The 21,529-nt window shown below is 49.4% G+C and overlaps 1 protein-coding gene across 15 annotated transcripts in view; it reads right to left on the bottom strand.

The window, feature by feature from the left end:
* Window positions 1-21,529, bottom strand: part of KLC1 (kinesin light chain 1) — a 64,439-nt gene that overhangs the window by 20,864 nt on the left and 22,046 nt on the right. For 14 of the 15 annotated variants that reach the window (XM_065906001.1, XM_065906004.1, XM_065906003.1 and 11 more), the window contains exons 3-12: window positions 19,890-20,120; window positions 16,676-16,754; window positions 16,067-16,292; window positions 12,471-12,558; window positions 11,792-11,893; window positions 9,487-9,660; window positions 9,249-9,348; window positions 2,106-2,155; window positions 1,953-2,020; window positions 324-432 (exon numbers count right to left, since the gene is read on the bottom strand). In XM_065906001.1, coding sequence (XP_065762073.1) covers window positions 324-432; window positions 1,953-2,020; window positions 2,106-2,155; window positions 9,249-9,348; window positions 9,487-9,660; window positions 11,792-11,893; window positions 12,471-12,558; window positions 16,067-16,292; window positions 16,676-16,754; window positions 19,890-20,120 — 1,227 coding nt within the window. Of the gene's footprint in view, window positions 1-323; window positions 433-1,952; window positions 2,021-2,105; window positions 2,156-9,248; window positions 9,349-9,486; window positions 9,661-11,791; window positions 11,894-12,347; window positions 12,386-12,470; window positions 12,559-16,066; window positions 16,293-16,675; window positions 16,755-19,889; window positions 20,121-21,529 lie in introns of those variants that run through there. The other variant, XR_010659091.1, reaches the window with a different exon arrangement.

The raw sequence follows: 21,529 nt of genomic DNA, 5'->3' as shown, positions 1-21,529 counted from the left end.
TCACGAGCTGGTCGTTTTGTTCTTATACATTCTGGATATTGGACCGCACCAGAGATGTGGTCTGCAAACCCGTCCACCCACTCCGTGATGCCTTCTGTCTTCCTGACAACGTCCCCGAAGGCACAGACGTTGCTGATTCTGGTGGTTCTGACTCCTGCTTCTGCAGCTGGTGCCTGTGGTGTCACGTTTACGTCACTTGAGCAACCCGATTTTATTTGTACAAACTAAAACAGGAAATGTTTCCTCTCTCTAAATCAGTATTTCAACAAGTCTCATAAAACAGAATCAAACTCAAAGCTATAAGCAGAAGGCTGCTAACTGACCTGTTTACGAGACCTCATGGCTGCTTCTTCCAGTGTTTCCGCAGCTTCAAATTTACCTTGACGTCTGTAAAGTGCCCCAAGGTTTTTTAAAGTAGTTGTGACAGTTGGACTGTAAGAAAGCATACAATACACAAACTGATTCAATATAAGTTTCGGAGCAGCCACTATCAACAGCACTTAATCTAAAGGACAAACATACTTATCGTCTGGCTAAAGTTAAATTTCTACAGTACTTTTTCCCTGTAAAATTCTAAAAGGCTCTTCTAACTCAAGCATGCCCTGCCTACAGCACTGAGCCCCGCGGCTGGTGGGACAAACCCCGGAGCTCTTTCCGCTCACACAGCCTACTGGGCAGTCTCAACAGGGAGGTCTGTGCTGGGTCTGTCCAGTGGCCATCAGGCGTCCCCTGGAGGCAGAGCTGGCTGTGCCAGGCAGTACAGAGGACACGCGTTCCAACGCTGCTCTCCACCTCCTCCTTTCCCGCTGCAAGGAGAGGGGGAACAGCGCGAATCCAGAACTCATCAGCAGCAGGGCCGGAGTCAGAGGATGACGGCTCTGTGGAAGACCAAGCAGCGAGGACACAGAGGTGTGTTTCTGTGCTGCTGACAGAGCAGTCTCGTTAACAAATGAGAAGTAAATCTAGCTCATTTCACTACAGATGCTCCAGGGGATTGTCCTCTTACTGATGACGGGAGCTTCAGAAATAGGCTGGGAACTCCCCGGTGGGCCAGAGGCCAGGGGTGCAGGGGTCTAGGGTCGGTCCTTGGTCAGGGAACTAGATCCCACACGCTGCACTGCAACTAGGGCGGCGGGCCACAGCTAGAGAACCTGTGTGCGCAAAAGGACACTGCAGATACAAAAAGATCCCATGTGTGCTGCAACTAAGGCCCGACGCAGCAAAAAGGATACAATAAACAGTTTTAAGTAAATGATAAAGCAGCTATACTCATGTTTTCAGACAGTCTACACGTACTGGGAGAAGGCATGTGAAATTCAGAAATTATGGTAAGTGCTATGGGGAGTCAGAGGAGGGATATTTATTCCAAACTAGGGATTCAGAATAAAAAGCGTCTTCCTGAAATAGTAACAGAAGACTAGTAAACTGAGTCTTAGAGAATACGTGAAAGTTAAAACAGGAAGAGACTACTGACAAGAAGTGTTCCGGTCAGAAGAGGAAACCGCACTGGGCCAGGCTGGCAGGCTGACGCTGGAGGAGCCACACGGCCCTCTGCAGACAGGAGGCCCTGGGGCCGTGGGAGACGGGGTGTGCGCCTGGACACAGCTGCAAAGTGCTGGCTCCGCAGCGCTGCCGGCCTGCTCCTGCAAGTCTGCCCTATGGCCTTAAAGGCTGTGTCTCCGCTTAGCCATCTCTCCTCCTGCAACCTGGGAGCTAGTCTTAAGACTCAGCGTTAATGAACAGGGCCCATGGCATCATATTAAGGTGGGTTTTGTATACGCAAATTATCTCACTTACAAAGTTATGGAGTTTTATTGGAACCTGGGGGAAAATAAGGGCCTGTGCAGCCACATCGCCTTGAGGAACTTTACCCATGACGTGGTTGACAGGCTGCCTTGGAAGCGTCAGCGCCTCCCACAGCTGAGTGTCTGTTTCCCGGCAAGCAGACGCACCTGTCAACTTTGCAGGCCTTGTACCAGCCACCGTACTCTCCAAAGGACGTCCCATCCTTCTGTTTTCCCTAAATTGCAACAAAGAATTTCAAGTAGATAATTATCAAGCAATATATTCAGTTTAGAAAACTTCACAAAATAATGTGTTCTTACTTTGCATTCTTCCCTCTCCTCAGCATGCATCCAAATGGGTTTATTTTCATCTATGGAAGAAAAAATAACATGCTGTGAATCGAGGTGTAACAGAGTCCACTACGTAGAACTTGTCAAGTTCCAGCGTCTGCAGGGTTTCTGCTTTGTTTTCCACATGATCCTTCTCAGATGTTACTTTTCACAACAAGAACGGACTAGGCATCACACTGGAGAAAAAGGACTCTGATGGCAGAACCAGACCCAAGAAACAAGAAGGAAATGACCATTTACGCGCCATTCTGTGAACAGAAGGCACGGAATCAAAGGTGCCTACCTAGACAGGGCTCACGTCCTTATAAGGAAACTTCCTGCTGTTCACCGACTTGTTTCTCCAAACATTTACTGAACGCCTACTATGTTCTGAGAGCTGGGGATTCAGAGATAAAAAAGAAACGACCTCAGTTCTCCGGTACCTGACTGTGAGGCGTGAGAGAGACACTGTCTACGGTGGGCATTTGATGATGTGTGTTGTTTTCTAGCCTCTTTCCCAGCAGGGCCAACACCGTGCTCCTAGCGAGCTGCAGAAGCTATTGAGAGTTCCCTCAACACAAGCCAAGCTGAATGTCTACAGCAATCCTGACCCCAGTGCGTCTGGGGTTGCACAGCTCCGCTGCTCAGGCCCCAGGGCGCGGAGTCTTTACAGAGAGAAGGTGTGCTTCTTAGTAGGCCAGGCTCCCCGTGGAGCTTAGGTAAAAAACCCTGTAAGAAAATTTTCAATGCTAGAATCTTCACATAACACTTGGACCATTTAGAATTTGAGGAACCTAACATTAAACAAAGTAGTAAGATGTTGAGAGAAAAAGTAAAAAAAATTATAAATCAACATTCCTTTAAATTTTTCTTAACTTTTGAGAATGCTGACACATACCGTTCACCCAAAACTTCCAAACAACTAATGTACCACAACACGGCAGGCAAGCGGTCTTACCAGTGAAGGCTGTGACCTGAAACATGCTTAAGCTACTAGCATAAAGGAAAATAATCAGTAGATGTGATTACATGTAAAGTGTTGCTTCAACTACACAAATCAATAAGAAAAAAGGAAGGAGAGACGCTAAAAACATTAAAAGACGCATCCAGGTAATGAAATGACAGTGATTCTCCTGTTCCCGTCTCTGCACTTATTTTTGAGGTTTCGTGCAATGAGGACGTATTTCAGGCTCTGGAGAACAAGACCTGTGTCCCCACCCAATCCAGCCACTCATAACTTCCTGATCTGGGAGAAGCACTTAGCCTGCAGGGTCCTCGCGCCTAACATGGAGTAAGGTATGACCCACCTCACAGAACTGCTAAGGAAAGCAGCATCACAAATTTCACCTTTTTTCACTGAAAGACTAGTGCATATGGTTGACTACTATCATGATTACTTGGCACGTCATAGGAGGAGAGTGAAGCCAGTTTTAAATACTGGTTTTAAAAGAGTGAATACTTGCACAGAAAAGGGAACCATAAACAAAATTAAAGACAATCTACAGAGTGGAAGAAAATATTTGCAAAGGCTGCAACTGACAAGGGATTAATCTCCAAAATATACAAACAGCTCTCACAATTAAGCAACACAAAAAAGAACAAACAACCCAATCAAAAAATGGTCAGAAGACCTAAACAGACGTTTCTCCAACGACGACATAGAGATAAGCAACAGGCACATGAGAAGATGCTCAACGTCACTAATTATTAGAGCTGTGCAAATCAAAACTACGATGAGGTACCACCTCACACCTGTCAGAATGGCCATCATTAAAGTTTACAAAAGTCAGTGTTGGAGAGAGTGAGGAGAAAAGGAACCCTCCAACACTGCTGGTGTGAATTTAAGTTGGTGCAGCTGCTACAGAAAGCAGTATGGAGGTTTCTCAGAAAACTAAAAAGAGTTACCATAAGAGCCTGCAACTCCACTCCGTGTCACACACCCAGAGAAACTCATTTCAAAAAGACACATGCACCCTTATGTTCGGAACAGCACTTTTTACAGCAGCCAAAACCTGGAAACAAACCTAATGTCCATCAACAAATGAATGGATAACATATATACAATGGAATACTACTCAGTCATTAGAAAAACAAAGAATGAAATAATGCCATTTGCAGCAACATGGATGCAACTAGAGCGGATCGTACTAAGTGAAATAAGTCAGAAAGAGAGAGACAGATACCATACGATACCGCTCAGAATCTAATTTATGACACAAACGAACCTGTCCATGAAACAGAAACAGGACTCACAGACAGGACAGCCTGCGAGGTGCTGACGGGCTGGGGGGAGTGGAGAGGGAGGCCAGGGCCAGCAGGCGTAAACGATCACAGAGGATGGACAAACCGCAAGGCCCTACTGGACGGCACAGAGGCTGAAGGATCTTGTGATAACCCAAAGTGGGAAAGATACTTTAAGAAGAATGTATATATGTTCATAACTGAATCATTTTGTTGTAAAGCAGTAATTAACATTTTATATCTATACTTCAATTTAAAAAATAAAGCAAAAAAACAAAGTGAGACCAGCCCAGGAAATTTTGAAAGCGAAGATTAATCAAAGAGCCCTTGGCACATCACATATTCTACCTTCACCCCCTCTCACGCCTGCCTTACTTCAAACCACAACAGCCAAGAAGATGTGCAACTGGCACAAGAATCAGTATCTGCATCAGTGGAAAGAAACACTTCAATACAAAAACCACCCCCACCATTAACAACAGCAATAAAACCCCTGACTTGATAAGGAATTTAGAATATGACCAATATGACCTTAAGATTTAGTGGTGGGAATAGATGGATTATTCAGTTAGGGGTGCTGGCACAAAAACTGTTTAAATATTTGAAAAAATATTTTAAATCTCAATTTAAAAAAAAAAAAAAAGACTGAACAGTATTTAAAACTTACTGACACAGCAGTATTCTTGCCTTAAGAACCCCATGAACAGTATAAAAAGGCAACAAGATATGACACTGAAAGATGAACTCCCCATGTCGGTAGATGCCCAAAATGCTACAGGAGATCAGTGGAGAAATAACTCCAGAAAGAATGAAGAGATGGAGCCAACGAAAACAACACCCAGCTGTGGATGTGGCTGTAAAGAATACTGCACAGGAACCCGGAATGTTAGGTCCATGAATCTAGGTAAACTGGACATGGTCAAACAGGATGGTAAGAGTGAATATCGCTATTTTAGGATTCAGGGAACTAAAATCGACCAGAATGGGTAAATTTAATTCAGATGACCATTATATCTACTACTGTGGGCAAGAATCCCTTAGAAGAAACGGAGTGTCCCTCCTAGTCAACAAAGGAGTCCAAAATGCAGTACCTGGGTGCAATCTCAAAAATGACAGAATGATCTCTGTTCGTTTCCAAGGCAAACTATTCAGTATCACAGTAATCCAAGCCTATGCCCCAACCACTAACGCCGAACTTGAAGTTGAACGAGTCTATGAAGACCTACAAGACTTTCTACAACTTAACACCAAAAAAAGATGTCCTTTTCATCATAGGGGGTTGGAATGCAAAAGTAGAAAGTCAAGAGATACCTGGAGTAACAGGCAAGTTTGGCCTTGGAGTATGGAATGAAGCAGGGCAAAGGCAAACAGTTTTGCCAAGAGAACGCACTGGTCACAGCAAAAACCCTCTTCCAACAACACAAGGGACAACTCTACACATGGACATCACCGGAAGGTCAATACTGAAAACAGACTGATTACATTCTTTACAGCCAAGATGGAGAAGCTCTATACAGTTGGCAAAAACAAGACCGGGAGCTGACTGTGGCTCAGATCATGAACTCCTTATTGCCTAATTCAGACTTCAATTGAAGAAACTAGGGAAAACCACTAGGCCATTCATGTATGACCTAAATCAAATTCTTTATGATTATACAGTGGAAGTGACAAATAGATTCAAGAGATCAGGTCTGATAGATAGGGTGCCTGAAAAACTATGGATGGAGGTTTTAACAGTGTACAGGAGGTGATGATCAAAACCATCCCAAGAAGAAGAAATGCAAAAAGGCAAAATGGTTGTCTGAGGAGGCCTTACAAATAGCTGAGAAAAGAAGAAAAGCCAAACGCAAAGGAGAAAAGGAAAGATAGACCCATTTGAATGCAGAGTTCCAAAGAATAGCAAGGAGAGATAAGGAAGCCTGCCTCAGCGATCAATGCAAAGAAATAGAGGAAAACAATAGAATGGGAAAGACCAGAGATCTCTTCAAGAAAATGAGAGATACCAAGGGAACATGTCATGCAAAGATGGGCACAATAAAGGACAGAAATGGTATGGACCTAACAGAAGCAGAAGATGTTAAGAAGTGGCAAGAATACACAGAAAAACTATACAAAAAAGGTCTTAATGACCCAGATAACCATGATGATGTGATCACTCACCAAGAGTCAGACATCCTGGAATGCAAAGTCAAGTGGGTCTTAGGAAGCATCACTACAAACAAAGCTAGTGGAGGTGATAGAATTCTAGCTGAGCTATTTCAAATCTTAAAAGATGATGCTGTTATCATCACGAGGAGACCAAACTGCTGTATTCAATATGCCAGCAAATTTGGAAAACTCAGCAGTGGCCACAGGACTGGAAAAGGTTAGTTTTCATTCCAAACACAAAGAAAGGCAATGCCAAAGAAACTTCAACACAATTGCACTCATCTCACATGCTAGCAAAGTAATGCTCAAAATTCTCCAAGCCAGGCTTCAACAGTACGTGAATGTGAACTTCCAGATGTTCAAGCTGGATTTAGAAAAGGCAGAGGAACCAGAGATCAAACTGCCAACATCCACTGGATCATTGAAAAACCAAGAGATCCAGAAAAACATCTGTTTCTGCTTCATTGACTATGACAAACTCTTTGACTGTGTGGAGCACAATAAACTGTGGAAAATTCTTAGAGATGGGAATACCAGACCACCTTACCTGCCTCCTGAGAAATCTGCATGCAGGTCAGGAAGCAACAGTTAGAACTGGACATGGAACAACAGACTGGTTCCAAATTGGGAAAGGAGTACATCAAGGCTGTATATTGTCACTCTTCTTATTAAACTTACATGCAGAATACATCAGGCAAAATGCCTGGCTGAATGAAGCACAAGCTGGAATCAAGATTTCCGGGAGAAATATCAATAACCTCAGATATGCAGATGACACCATATGGCAGAAAGTGAAGAGGACCTAAACAGCCTTTTGATGAAAGTCGAAGAGGAGAGGGGAAAACTCAACATTCAAAAAACTAAGATCATGGAATCTAGTCCCATCATTTCATGGCAAATAGATGAGGAAACAATGGGAAAAGTAACAGACTTTATTTTCCTGGTCTCCAAAAATCACTGCAGATGGTGACTGCAGCCAGGAAATTAAGATACTTGCTCCTTGGAAGAAAAGCTATGACCAACCTAGATAGCATATTAAAAAGCAGAGATATTACTTTGCCAACAAAGGTCCATTTAGTCAAAGCTATGGTTTTCCAGTAGTCATGTATGGACGTGAGAGATGCACCATAAAGGAAGCTGAGTGCCAAAGAACTGATGCTTTTGAATTGTGGTGTTGGAGAAGACTCCTGAGAGTCCCTTGGACAGCCAGGGACCAAACCAGTCAGTCCTAAAGATCAGTCCTGAATATTCATTGGAAGGACTGCTGAAGCTGAAATGCCAACACTTTGGCCACGTGATGCAAAGAACTGACTCACTGGAAAAGACCCTGATGCTGAGAAAGAATGAAGGCAAGAGGAGAAGGAGACAACAGAGGATGAGATGCCTGGATGGCATCACCGACTCGATGGACATGAGTCTGACCAAGCTTCTGGAGTTGGTGATGGACAGGGAGGCCTGGTGTGCTGCAGTCCATGGGGTTGCAAAGAGTCGCCCACGACTGAGAGAATGAACTGAACCAACACTGTTGTTTACTGACGTTTTAGCTATATGTACTAATCTAAACCTACTGTCAGACAAGAATCCACCTCAGTTAGGAGAACTGGATTTCCTGACAAGGAACCGGGTCGTGCGCATCAGTGCTGCACCAGAGGAAAGGCCTGTGGCCTGAGAGCCATGCCCCACAGCCCCTCCGGGCACACCTGCAGCTTTCTGTCCTATGTCCTACCGTCTGTGTGCAGGGTGGATCCAAGCACCGAAAAACCGCTTCTGACTAGAACCCAACTAACTGGACTCCATGCTATTATTTTCAGTAGAGAGAAGTTAAAATCACAAGGAAAGTTAGCAGATCACTTCCCTGAGTAAAACTGATTTGAAGCAGCCTTAAGTTGATGACCTGGAATCAACCCAAACCCAGCAAAGGCTTCTGCAGTGAGAGGACACGGAAGCTCCCCGGGGACCGTGAAGTCCGGGGAGGTGAGCTGTGATCCAGTAAGGGCCTGAGGCAGACAGAGTCCATTTCCAGAATGACAAGCCTGGGGCATTACTACCTTCTGACAGTGAAACAGACTTACTGCTCCTCGCTGACAGAGAAAAACTAATACACTTCTCAAAAGGTTTTCAAAAGGGCTTTCCAGAAATTCTCCATAAAAGGAAGTATTTATTAACCGCACCTCTTCCCCACGAATCCTAAGGTTTCTAACACACTGGTAACAACCGTCCACATTCTCAACCCCTCTTGCCACGGCCACCGAAGGGGGAAAGATGCCTCACGTAACACACAGATACTGTTTTACTGAGCAGTTAAAAGTCTGACAAAATATTTATTCCAAAACTGTGTATTAAGCACCTACAATACTTTAAGGACTATAAAGGAGACAGGTCTCAGCTCCTTACGGCCATCGAACAGGCCGGCAGGACTGGCACGGGCGGGGGATCTGCATTTCTGACAGGTCCCAGGTGGTGCTGGAGCTGCTGGGTTCCTGCCGGCACTCTGAGAGCCACTGGACACAGAACAATTCAAGAAAGCAGTCAAGGACTCCAGGAAGGAACTCTGGAGTTACTGCACCCAGGCTGTACCTCACGCAAGCGCAGACTCTGGGTGAGGGCGACCTGGAAACACACGAGGCAGCTGGGCCATCACCAAGACTGTGAGGACCCGGGTGTCACCGAGTTTTAAGCTGGAAATCCCTGTGTTTAACACACCCTACAGCTGCATCTGCTTAGAAACACAAGTGCATCTCTTACCATCCACTGAACCAAACTCCCTTTCGTGTGCGCGAGTGAGGATCTCTTTGTACAGGGTTTCTGCTTGCTTGAATTTTCCTTGCTTCAGGTAGCAGGAAGCCTTAAAATAAAAACAGCACTTACTACTCTTCAAACATCAGGGAAGCACACATTCTCATCTACCAGTTAAACTATGAAACAGCGCTGAAGCTTCAGAAGAAAGGAATCTGTCTACAGAGCTGACCTCCTGTCAACATACCAGGTTATTTTTTGTTTTGGCCACATTGGGGTCATCAGGACCCAGTTTTGTCTGGTAGATCTCAAGGGCTCTCTGATAATAATACTCCACTTCTTCGTACTTGCCCTGGTTCTGGCACAGTAGAGCCAAGTTATTTAACTGCTTGGCGACATCTGGGTGATCCTTTCCCAAAACCTAGGAATGAAAAGCAGCATTAGAGACACTTGTTACTTGTTTCACAGGGTACCATCCAACCCAGGCCCTGCCCTGCCACAAGAAGGCTCTTCCTAACATCGAGAGGACTGCGCCTTGCTTCCAAGCTTATGACACTTAAACAATCACCCACACAGTAGAAAAATCACTTAACCAGCCTTTGTTGAGTCGTCTTCTTGGGGGAGGGAGGAAGCTGTGCTGATTTCCTTCCCAAGCTTTGGAGTCTTGAATCCTTACAATAATCCTAGATGGTAGGTAATATTATGGACATTCTGAAGATGAAGAAACTGGATTTTATAAAGGCTATCTAATATGACTGCCAAGTTCTAAACATGCCCAAACTCACACTCAGCCCTTCCTGACTCTAACGAGATTACACTCATTCCTGTGAAGAACAGCCTCAAAGGGAACTCCCAGCTCAACTAACATCCTACGCATCCCTTCTTTAAAACCAGATTCTGTAATCACAAACCAGGCCCCTCACACTTCAAACTCAAATGTGCTGTCCCAGACACACGACACTCTTCTCCCAGCCCTACCCAGCTCCCCACTCCCACCAACAACTCATCCTGCAGGTCTCAGGTCCCCTCAGAAGGGACCTCCTTATAGCAATTTAAGGGAACCATGAGTCCGTCCCCACCCAGTTAACTCACAAGCACATCGCTTGCGTTTTTTTCTTTCTTTGCTAGTATCACTACTCAAAACCCTCTTATTTATCGATTTAGTTCTTTATCGCCTGACTCTCCCCTGTTAAAATGCAAGCCTCAGAGTGCTCTGTCTCAGTGTCTAGATGCAATGTTATCTCAGCACCTACAAAGGTGCTGGCACACAGGTGGATGAATAAACACGAACTTTCCCTTAGGACCTGAACAAGCCTTCGGTCTCGCCCAGTGCCCTTACCTGTGCAGTCGCCTCTCCTGACCTCTGCATTGCCCTCTTCTCCCTGGCTGGGAAGCCCTGAGACTCGGCTCCAGACCGAGCGATGGCGGGAGGCCACGTCAGCAGAGCCCCAGCCCTGGGCCTGGAGGAGCCGCTGCTCTGCACCCTCCCTGAGCTCTCGGCCAGAAGCCAGCGTCTGCCTGACGGGCCGTGCGCCCCGGGAAGAGGCTGTGGCTGATTCGAAATGATCACCCCTAACCAAGTGAGGGTCCCCAAGTCCTCAATAAACATTTGCCAGATTAGTGAATGAGAGCAAATAAACACAAAAGAACCTAACAGACCGTCTATCTAGAGTTCATAATCCGCAACGTGATACATTTGTGGTTATCCCTGATTTTAACCCCAGCCCACTCAAAACCTGAGTGGAAAAATAAAAAATAAAATAAAAATCATTCTATTTCTTAATAAATATCACGCAAATGACAGCATGGACAAAACTTGACCTGTATAATCTGATAATGAGCTTCTTCTCATTTTCTTTTCCCCAAGTCCTTGCCATTATGACTCGAAATTAAATTATTAATCTCTCAATATCAACGATAAATAACATTTGATAATATGATAACATTTGATAACAATGACACACACAAATTAAATCATCATGGCGTGGACCTGCCCAGTGTCTGCAACATTTGAATACACAGTTATATGGAGTACTGTGGAAACTGACAAGATCCAATTTTAAAATACCTAATTACTATAACCTGTACTGACTCACAGTGAACATCCATGACACTGACTGAATCTGTAGTTCTGAGTTATTTTTTAGTTCTCAAGAGAAAAGCTATTGCATTAAGTTTTATAAGCATATTTGGTGACTTTAATTTTCACATCTTTCTTCATGACAGGCACGTGCCCCACTGTAAATGAAATGCCCCATGCCTGGCACTCACAGGCCTCAGAAACTCCTTCCTCAGCCAAGTCACTTCAGGCCACTCTAGGCCTCAGGCTGGGAGGGCCTAGAACTCAAGGCTCCACCCTCTGCACCCCTACCCCGCCGACTCCCAGGCAGGGCCCGTCGGCTGTGTCTCAGACTGCACACCGGAATGAAGGGCTTATTTCTGGTATATGGCCAGTGAGGATGTATCACCATGGTCCTATCTCACAATGTAGAGTGAATTATTTGAAAGCGTAAAGCGCGGCGTTCCGGGAACAAGGACCACCCTGGGCGCACCTTCTCTCTGATCTCCAGGGCTCTCTTGCACAGCGGCTCGGCTTCTTTGTACTTCCCTCTTTTGCCGTAGAGCACTGCGAGGTTGTTCAGAGTTGCTGCCACCTATTAACACAGGAAACCAGGAAGAACGGTAAACGCCAGGCGGAGGGGACGTCGGACGTCACACACACACAATCCCCAGTGCGTGATGGAAGTGCTCGCCAGCTGACTTCACTCAGAGGCGAGAGAGCAACATCACTGTCCAGTGGGTCATAAAGTAACACCACAGGCCATTATACAAATCAATATGATCTTGATTGTTTTTATAAAATTTCACTTGGAAGCCACAAAACCAATCAAAATAGATCTATATGCAAATGTAACCAGATTTTAATAAAAAGACAATACAAAATCTTTAGGAAAAAATTTATAGAAGTACATGCAATTTGATTCAGGATCAAAAACACTGCACGTGATCCATTTGAGGTGGGTGATCAACAGAAGTGCACGCTGAAACCTGCTAACTGCGAGTCACCCACACGGAGCTCATCACTGGCTCCGAGTGAGGAAGTCCTACCTGTGCCGTCCAGTCAAAGGGCAGCTCTTAAATCTTCCCTGTTAACAGTGAAATGAGTTGGGTAAAAAAAAATGTATTAGGGACAGTAAAATTTGAAAAGGATGGAAGAACCAGTATACAAACCGCAGGATGATCTTTGCCCAGAGTTTTCTCACGGATGGCCAAGGCATCGTTCAGTAGGTTAGCTGCATCTTTATATTTATTCTGGTCTCTAAATTAAAAAACACACAATTACATGTTTAGACGCAGCTCACTACATCTTTTTGAAATGCAATTCTGGAACTAAGGAAATAAAAATTAAGTTTCAGTTATGAAAAAAATTAAAAGTTAGCTATTAAAACTATTAAAAACACTCCTAATGTAGGAGAGAAAAGACTCCCTCAACAAGCACGTTGGCAAGGAGAGCTGGAAATCGGGCCTGCTAAGCTAGACCGCTGGGACAATACCGCCCCGTGTGCCGAGGGGTCTGCACGTGCCCGCTGCCCCGCACAGCTAAGTGTGGCCATACAGGCCGTGCAGGCAGGCAGAACGGATCCGGCTGCAGGCCGCGTGGCCTGGCGTGTCACGTGGCCTCCTCAACCAGCCTACTGCAAGGAAGGACAGGACGCACAGAGCTGCCCTAAGAAGCCAATGACTTGCCAAAGCAGCAGCTCAGGACGATGCTCGCACAGACACGGCTGTGCCCGCGGACACAGGGTGGGGCGGAGGGGCCTGCTGACGGCGGGGAGACAGCAGCAGCTCGGGTCCAGCCCGGCCCCGGGGGCCTCAGTGTGACCGACCGACTGACCGACGGGCTGCACACCGGTCACGCGCCATGTGAGAGAGACCACGCACACACGCTGCCCCAGCGCCAGGACAGCCGCCCCGCGAGGCTCTGCCCGCGCCGCCCTGCGAGGGGCGGAGGCTTCCGGGTCCTCCCAGGGCGCCGACTCCTCTGAGTAACTAAAGTTTTTCTTTTATATTAAACTTACATTATCATCTTATACTGTGTTAATTATTAACATTTTATACTAAACTGACTCAAACTTTCTGTGAAAGTCAGCAGGTATGAAACAGTGTTTCAAAAACTAGCAGATCCGGCTGATTCATATCAATGTATGACAAAACCCACTGAAAAAAAATAAATTAATTAATTTTAAATAAATAAATAAATAGATAAACTAGCAGACCCAGTTAAATGTGACAGCCACAGCCATGTCCCAGTTGTGAGAGTGAAATGGGATGAAGAAGGTATACTGAGAGCTGCTCTAAGACTATGAGCTGTCGTAAAATGTCAGGGACTATCAATCAGCCAAGAGGGCGGTCACACCAAGAGCAAGAGCCCCAAGCCACAGCTGGAACCAGTAAGAAACCTGGCCCCCCCCCACACCCGCCGAATCAGAAACTCCTGGGGTGGGGTGGGCTCAGCACGCATCCCACAAGCCCATCCAAAAATTCAAGCTCAAATGAAAACCAACGCACACCTTGCCAGCATTAAAATAAATCCCAGTACAGAAGTGGGCAAGATCACAGAACTTTCACAGAAGGCCCAAATGACTAAAAACGCAGAATCGCAGAACACAGATTAACACACAGAGCTGTCTGTCTCTGTAATAAAGAGCAGGAGATGACCAGCCCCGCCCTAGGCTGACGACGGTCAAGGAGGGTGAGCTGACACCACCTTCCGGAGCACCTGGGCAATCTGTATCAAGAAGCGTGTAAGGTGTAGACTGGTACCGCTCAGAAACTGACACTGAAAAAATTTCAAAATCTTTTGTGCAAAACTTGAGCAAAAGATGTTCATCAGTATGATATTAATACTCCTCCCCCAAAAAGCTTAAAATTAGATGTCTCTTAATAGAAGAAAGTTGAAATAGTGAGTTATGGTTCAGCTTGAGGACTCAGTATTGAATACAACATGAACAGAGACGCAGCTGCTGTTCCCAAACATTTTGCTGACATGAGTAAACTCTCACGCTACAGTACCAAGAGAAAAGAGGAGAGGCCATCGAATTCCTAGCACATCTATGTGACCATGGTCCTACGTACAACGAATCCCAGTCACGTTCTACATGCATTTTTCTGCTAACTCATTCACAATAAAAATACCTAGGACTAGCCAGAAACCTCTCTCTCTCGATGGCTGACTGCTGTCTCTTCACAGACCCTCTGGCTCCCGTCTGCGCCCCGCTCAGGGGCCCAGCTCCAGCCCCAGCTGACCCCACAGCCCGGCCCCCGGGCCGCTCTGAGCTCCACCCCCCCACAAGTCTCTTCTGAGACCCGCCACTGGGCACGGGCAGTGCCAGCACGCGCCCCGCAGCCCCATCGCCGCCCCCACACTGCCACTGCTCGCCCCGTGGGAAGCAGGAGTGAGTCCCCAACACACCCTGCGAGGTCCCCGAAGGCACGCGCACCCGCCACCAGGCCCCCCCAGTCCTCTCAAGCAGAAGGCCTCTCTCCAGTCCACCAACGCTTCTGTGTGATTTTATTACCTATTGGCCATGCCACAAGGCCTGCGAGATTTTAGTCCCCCGACCAAGGATTGAACCTGGGCCCTGGCAGTGAAAGCACTGAGAACTGAACACTGGACTGCCGTGGAATCCCGACGTCTGTGCTATTTTATTAACGACAGTCTCCCTGCTTCTGTAATTACACATGAAGATAACCAGCCTATTCCCTAAACAAGGTTCTAAGTTCCTTGAGAAACATTTAGGTGATGCTATCTATTTCACACTGCCACGTAACGTCCCATTTCACAACCCCTGCAACCCTTCTGAGGCTCAGAAAACCAAGGGCTCCGACAACACCTTCAGTCTAGTGGCCACTTAGCAGAGATACAAACTGACTTCTCCTGACTTCCAATTCAGTATCCTGGTTTCTCCTTGAGAACAGGTGTTATGTGTTCATCTGTACAGCCTCACAAGAACCAGCCCAAAGTTTTACACACACTTGGGTCTCAAAAATGTCTGCTGAGCTGTAAATAATCAAGCTAGTGAAGAAGCACGATGCAGCTCCCTGAAACCCACCACGCCAGAGTGCCCACCGCAAATCAGTCCTGTCCTGGGAGTGACGGCCCCTCCTGAGGTCCCCACTCATCCGGCCTGCTCCATTTCAGCTCAGCTCAACCAAGGACTCTGGTGGACCGCTGCCCCAGGCCACAGGCAAACTACTCAACCCCATTCAGTAAGTTCACCAAGGGCTTCTGAGTTAGGAAACATGCTCAAGGATGTAACTCAAGGCAGAGATCGGACAACCTGGTCCTCAACCTCAAGGAATCAGGATTCCAGAAGAGATGACAAAATTCAAACAAGCATGCCAAGCACAGAGCAGGAGCTATGAGAGAGGTGGGGCCAACGGGACCGGCGCGCGGAGCCCTGGAGCCGGGAAGGAGAGCTGACGGGGATCAGAGAGGTGGGCAGACAGGCAGGAGGAGCGGGGGCTGTTCTGGGCACAGGGAGCCTGGTACACCAAGCACTGCGGGGAGAAACAGCCAACAGTCTCGTGCAGCCTGAGGGAAGGAGGCCGGCCTGGGCGCTCCAGGCAGCGTCCGCTCTACAGGGTGATGCCCCTGCCAGAGCGCGGCTCCGTGTTCTGAACGAGAACCCCCGGCTGTTCTGAAGACAAACGGACGGTAAGGCTGGAGAAGCAGCTCACAGCAGTTTATAAAAACACATTCTTGGGGCAAGTTCATTAAAAGCGCTATCCAGGTGAAGTGAAGAGGGTGAAAGGAGAGTACTCGCCTGTACACCAAGGCCAGGATGTTCAGCATGGTGGCCACGTCGGGGTGGTCGTGGCCCGAGGTCTTCTCCAGGTCCTCCAGGGCCTGCTTGCAGAGGGGCACGGCCACCTCGTAGCGGCCCTGCGAGGCATACTGGATCACCAGGTTGTGCAGGGTGCGCAGCCGCGCGGGGATCTCGTAGCCGCCCTGCTGCGCGGCCGCTGCGGCGCTGCTGTGCTGCTGCTGGACTGCGGGGAGAGGCCAGCTCAGACGCGGGAGGCTGGAGGGGCACCGCAGCCACACCGTCCCCCGCAGCCTGTCGTGGCGGCTGAGGGGGTGCCGCCCACCCCACCACACAGCCGGGCTGCCGCGGCCCCAGGAGGACCCCCCTCCTCTGCGCGCTGAGGACCCAGACCGCGGGGAACTCGTGGTGCACACCCTTTAGAGGGGCCCGCTGAGCACGCGACTCTATCTCAGAGAAGGCGACCTGTGAGGCAGTCTGTGTGTATGTTCGCGCTCTTGCGAGGTGGGCTGCAAGCACGCCAGCACCCACTAATAACAGCAACTACCCCCAAGAGGAGAGGCCACCTCCCACCGACCGGCCGCCGCTCACACACCGCTCCCAACTCACTTCCTTGACCGGGTTCATCGTCATCATTTGGGAAGAGGTCATCCAAAGGTTCCTTGGTGGAATCAGCGTCTTTGTCCTCCTGTGAAACCAACCCAGGACAGTATTAGTTTCACAAATATTATAAAAGCTGCGCTGGATATCTTTGACATAAATTTCATTTTAATTAAAAATAGAAGAGACAATTCCCTTTCCAGATCAAATCTAGGATTAGCCACAATTTGCTTTGTCCATCGGTTTAGGGAAGTGCAGTGAGTGGAACGCCTGCGGGCCTGAACTCAAAGTGCCTGTGCAGGCTGGAGCCGCAAACAGCCCCCGAAAGCAAACCTGTGCCTGAGCCGCCACCCGGGCCCCAGGAAGTGCAAGGAGCAGGGGGCGCTTTCTCACCGTGCTTGGAAGGAAGTGATTGACTGGCCGACCTCCGAGGACTGCGGGACTGGCCGGCTGGACACCCCCTCCCCACCCAGCACCACACGGGACCCCCCCAAGAGCAGTGCGACAGCTTGTGGCTGTGTCCCCCGAGGTGAGCCCGTAAGTAAAGAGTGATCAGACGGCGGGGTGGACAGACAGCAGCTCAACCCGGTGAGAACTCGGCGTCATCCCGGCACAGACGGACACCAGGCTCCTCTGGAGAGGACACCGAGAGGCACACACCACTTTTCCAACACTCCCGTCTAGGACGCACAATCCAAATACACTCATGAGGAAACGCTAGACAAATCCAAACTGAGGGACAACTCATGACGTAACTGGCCTATATTCTTCAAGAATACCAATGTCGTGGAAGACAAAGACGGACTTTCTTCTCCCTGTGAAAGGACCTGTCCCCGATGAAAGATGACTGAAGGGGCATGACCACCATGTGCAATGTGTGGTCCTGAGCGGGATCCTGGATGAGTGGGAAGCGCCACCAACGACTCCGCAGAGATCAGGAGCGAACGTGGACTCTGGGCTGCAGAGGAGAGGGGACACGGCACCCCGTTCAGCCTCCCGAGTCTCCCTGGCCCCCACAGGAGACGCCTCGGGCTAGCGAGGCACACCGGCAGCACGAGGAGGAGCAGGACAGGGCAGGAGCATCACCACAGGAGCACCTGAGAGGGGAGGCGGGGCTGGCTCACTGCATCTCTGCTCCAAGCCAGACATGTTTCCAAAATACTAAGTTGTAAACGTCTCTGAATCTGAGAGAGCAGCTTTCCGCTGCTCAGTGTTACCTCGTTTTCCAGGTGAATCAACTACTCTACTCTTATCCCCACAGCAGCCTACAGGAGTGTCTTTTAAATCAAAACAGCAGCTGCTCCTGATTTAGAGATGCAAGAAAGAAGTGCAGCAAGTCTAATGAAACAGGGCGCTTTGGACTAACTGTACCCCGAATCACGGCAAAGCCGCAACCCCACGTGACGGCATCTGGAGACGGGGCTCTGGGAGGGAACCGGTTAGAAACATCACGAGGCTGAGGCCCTGCTGCGGGCCCTGAGACACCAGAGCGAGCTCCCCCCGCGCCATGCCCCCACCCCATGGTGTGAGAGCACAGTGAGAGGGCAGCTGTCTGAAAGCAGGGACGAGTCCTCCCCAGAAACCAGGCCTGCTGGCACCCTCATCTCTGACTCCCCACTTCCAGACCTACGACAAAACTCAAGGTCTGTGGTTTAACCCACCTAGTCCATGGTATTTTGTATGGCAGCCCAAGCTAAGACAGAGTAAGTGCAGGTCTGCTGGTGCAATGCACAAACTATTCTAACAAACGGGATGCGGGCTCAGACAGGAGACACAAACGCAGAACTCAACAGCATACAGATTACGTAGTGATGACGCCTAGAACTATAGAGGCAGTAAACAGTCCTTAGGCCCACACACAGTGTGAAACCCTGGACTGCACCCTAGAGCAGAGAGGGGGCACTGAAGGAGGACCGGAATGCAAACACAGGCTGCGGCTTGTTCACAGCGATGCGCCAGCGGCGCTTCCCCACTTCCAACACACGCACCGCTACAGACTGAAAGTCTGGCCCCACCACCCCCCTCAAATCCACATGCTGAAGCCCTAAGGCCCAATGTGATGCTATCTGGGCGTAACGTGGGTCAGACGCAGCCCTGAGGGTGGGGCCACCGTGATGCCGTCAGTGCCGCGATAGCACCAGGAGCAGACAACAGGTCCAAGAGGCCGTGTGACGGCACACACCAGCAGGAAGGCCCTCACCAAGACTGCAACAAAGCTGTCACCCTGCTCAGGCTCAGATTTCCAGCTTCCAGAAGCAGGAGGAACAAGTGTCTGCTGTCTGAGCCGTGCAGCCTGCCGTTCTCTGGAGACAGACATGGCCTGGGTTAACTCAGACACACGCTGGGGAGACACAAGATGCAGCACTAGGGAGACTGAAAGTGAAAAGAAAGTCGCTCGGTCGTGTCCGACTCTGTGACCCCATGGACTGGAGCCCACCAGGCTCCTCCGTCCATGGGATTCTCCAGGCAAGAGTACTGGAGTGGGTTGCCATGTCCTTCTCCAGGGGACACTCCCGACCCAGGGAAACTGAGTAAAGGGTATATGGGGCTTCTCTTCACAGTACCATTTCAACTTTTCTGTGAATCTAAAATCATTCCAAAGTGAAAAAGGTTACTTTTCTAAAAAGTTAACTGAATCAGAAACAATAGTAATAGAGACTAGGATGAAAATCCAGAGAGCACCTAAAGAAGGAGAAAAGGACCAAGACCCCGGGGAGCCCCAACATTGCACGAACCCCAAGAGAGACCAAGGCAGACACACGAGCAAGGGGGCAGAAGGACCAAGCGGTGCCCTGTGGCCGGGGTTGGGGGAATCTCAAAGACAAAGCCAAGATCCAACACAAACCACAGAGGCATCCCGAGCCCCAACAACAGGGGACTGGACGGGCACTGCTGACGGTGCATCGGCGGCGGGCTGGGCGGGGAGCGGACAGGAAGCACCAAGGGTGCCCAGCAGATCTCGAGCTGGGACAGCCCTCACGCCTTTATTTTGTATTTACCAAGTACTTTTACATTTTCTGACCATTGTTCAAAAAACACACATATGAGAAAAGTACTCCAAAGAGAATGTGTATGACTCACCCAGGGACTCAGCCCAGGAGCGCTAATCCCTGGTCATGGTAAAGGCAGGCTCCGGAGGGGAGAGGACAGCACGGCTGGCTCCACGGAGCCCACCGCGGGGGAAGGTGCACCCTGAGTCCCGCATTCCTGCGGAACCACTCACCGAAGGGGAGATGTCGTCGTCGTACTTCTTCAGCTGATTCATGAATTCCAGATGCTTCTTCTCTTCCTCCAGCTGAGCCACAGACTGCTCGCTCTTCTGCAGCTTCTGCTGAGTGTTGGCCAGCTCGTCCCGCAGCCACTGGTTCTCCTGGCACAGACGCCGGACCTGCGCACGCAGCTTCTGCTTCTCCGACTCCACGGCGTTCAGGTGGTTTGACAGCGCCATCATGACCTGGACCAACAGAGACGCTGATGGCACTGCAGCGCTCAGCCTACCAAACGCCACCTCCCGCCTCCACAAGCGCCCTGGGGCAGCAGCGCCAGCTGACCCTCGCAGACGGGCACTCCAGAGTGCGTCCAAGCGCAGTTTGCTCTTTCCATTTCCACCCTTCAGTCACCAGCTACATGTAGGGCATGATCAAGAATATTACCCACTCCTCTCTCTCTCTCTCTGCCTCTGCCTCTCTGCCCACCCCACTCCCCAGCCTGGTGAAAATACAGCAAGGAGGCATCCATCGGCAAACCAGCTGGCTCCCACCAGAACCCAACCGTGCTGATACCCTGACCTAGAACTTCCTGCCTCCAGAACTGTGGAAAATAAACGTTCACTGCTGAAGCGCTGACCTGACGGCATTCTATTCTAGTAGCCGGATCTGACTGAGACAACAGCTAAATTAAATGCCTCTTCCTTCTCTCTTGGGGAAAAAAAAAAAGAATGTTGACTTGCTCACAACATCTATTAAAAAAATTACAATTTTTTTCTATCTGAAAGCACCTCTAATGGTGGACAGGCAGCGACTGTTCCGACGAAGCTGTGTTCTTTTATTTTTTACCCAGGTGGTGCCAAGAGAATTTCTCAGAAACTCTTTGCCATGAGCAAAAGCCAGGCACACACACACAGATCCACGTGCAGAGTGGGCTGCGGACGGGGCAAGTCGCCCTCGCCACTGCAGGGGAGGGAGGGAGGCTCTGCGGCCAACAGCGAGAGCCAAGACGCCCTGACGCACTCGCAGGCGGAGGTCCCCGCCGGGCTCTGCCGGGGATACACTGGTGGGCCTCAGGGAAGGGCCAGCCTGGGGCAGAGACAAGTTCCTGGGAGGACAAGGGCTGCGAAGGAAGGCTGGCTGCGGTCGGTCTGTCCTCTCGGCAGTCCGGGCGCCTGCCCTGCCTTCTTACTATCCTCCCAGGCCTAGAACCTGAATGTCTAGGATGAGGGGCTCTTCCCTCCTCCTCCTTTTAACTCCAATATCTGCCCGCCTGACCAAAGAGGCTCACACTCACAGAAGTGAGCTGCTGGCCAACATCCACTCAGCCGCTTCCTTAGGCTTAAGAGCCGGGAGCTGTAAGGGGAGAGCCACCATTCCGCGGTGTCCCTCACAGCCAGATGTGCCCGTGGGACCAGCGAGATGCAAGCAGAGTGCCGGGCACAGCTCAGGGAAGTCGAGGGAGGCACGACCTCCCCGCGCCCTTCGCAGTCCCAGGACAGGGTCGCGTGGCGGCAGCTGGACCCTGTCTTGGTCCACGAGGCAGGCGGGCTGGGGTGCAGGGCAGCAGGGGCAGGGCCCCAACAGCCCGAGGACCGGGGCTGGGACGGGGCTTGGTCTGTACAGATGCGACAGAGCAGGTGCTGGCGAGCTGTCT

The sequence above is a fragment of the Muntiacus reevesi genome, chromosome 15 (genome assembly GCF_963930625.1).
Source record: "Muntiacus reevesi chromosome 15, mMunRee1.1, whole genome shotgun sequence".
Classification (NCBI taxonomy): Eukaryota; Metazoa; Chordata; class Mammalia; order Artiodactyla; family Cervidae; genus Muntiacus; species Muntiacus reevesi.
This window is presented reverse-complemented; position numbering and strand designations above follow the sequence as displayed.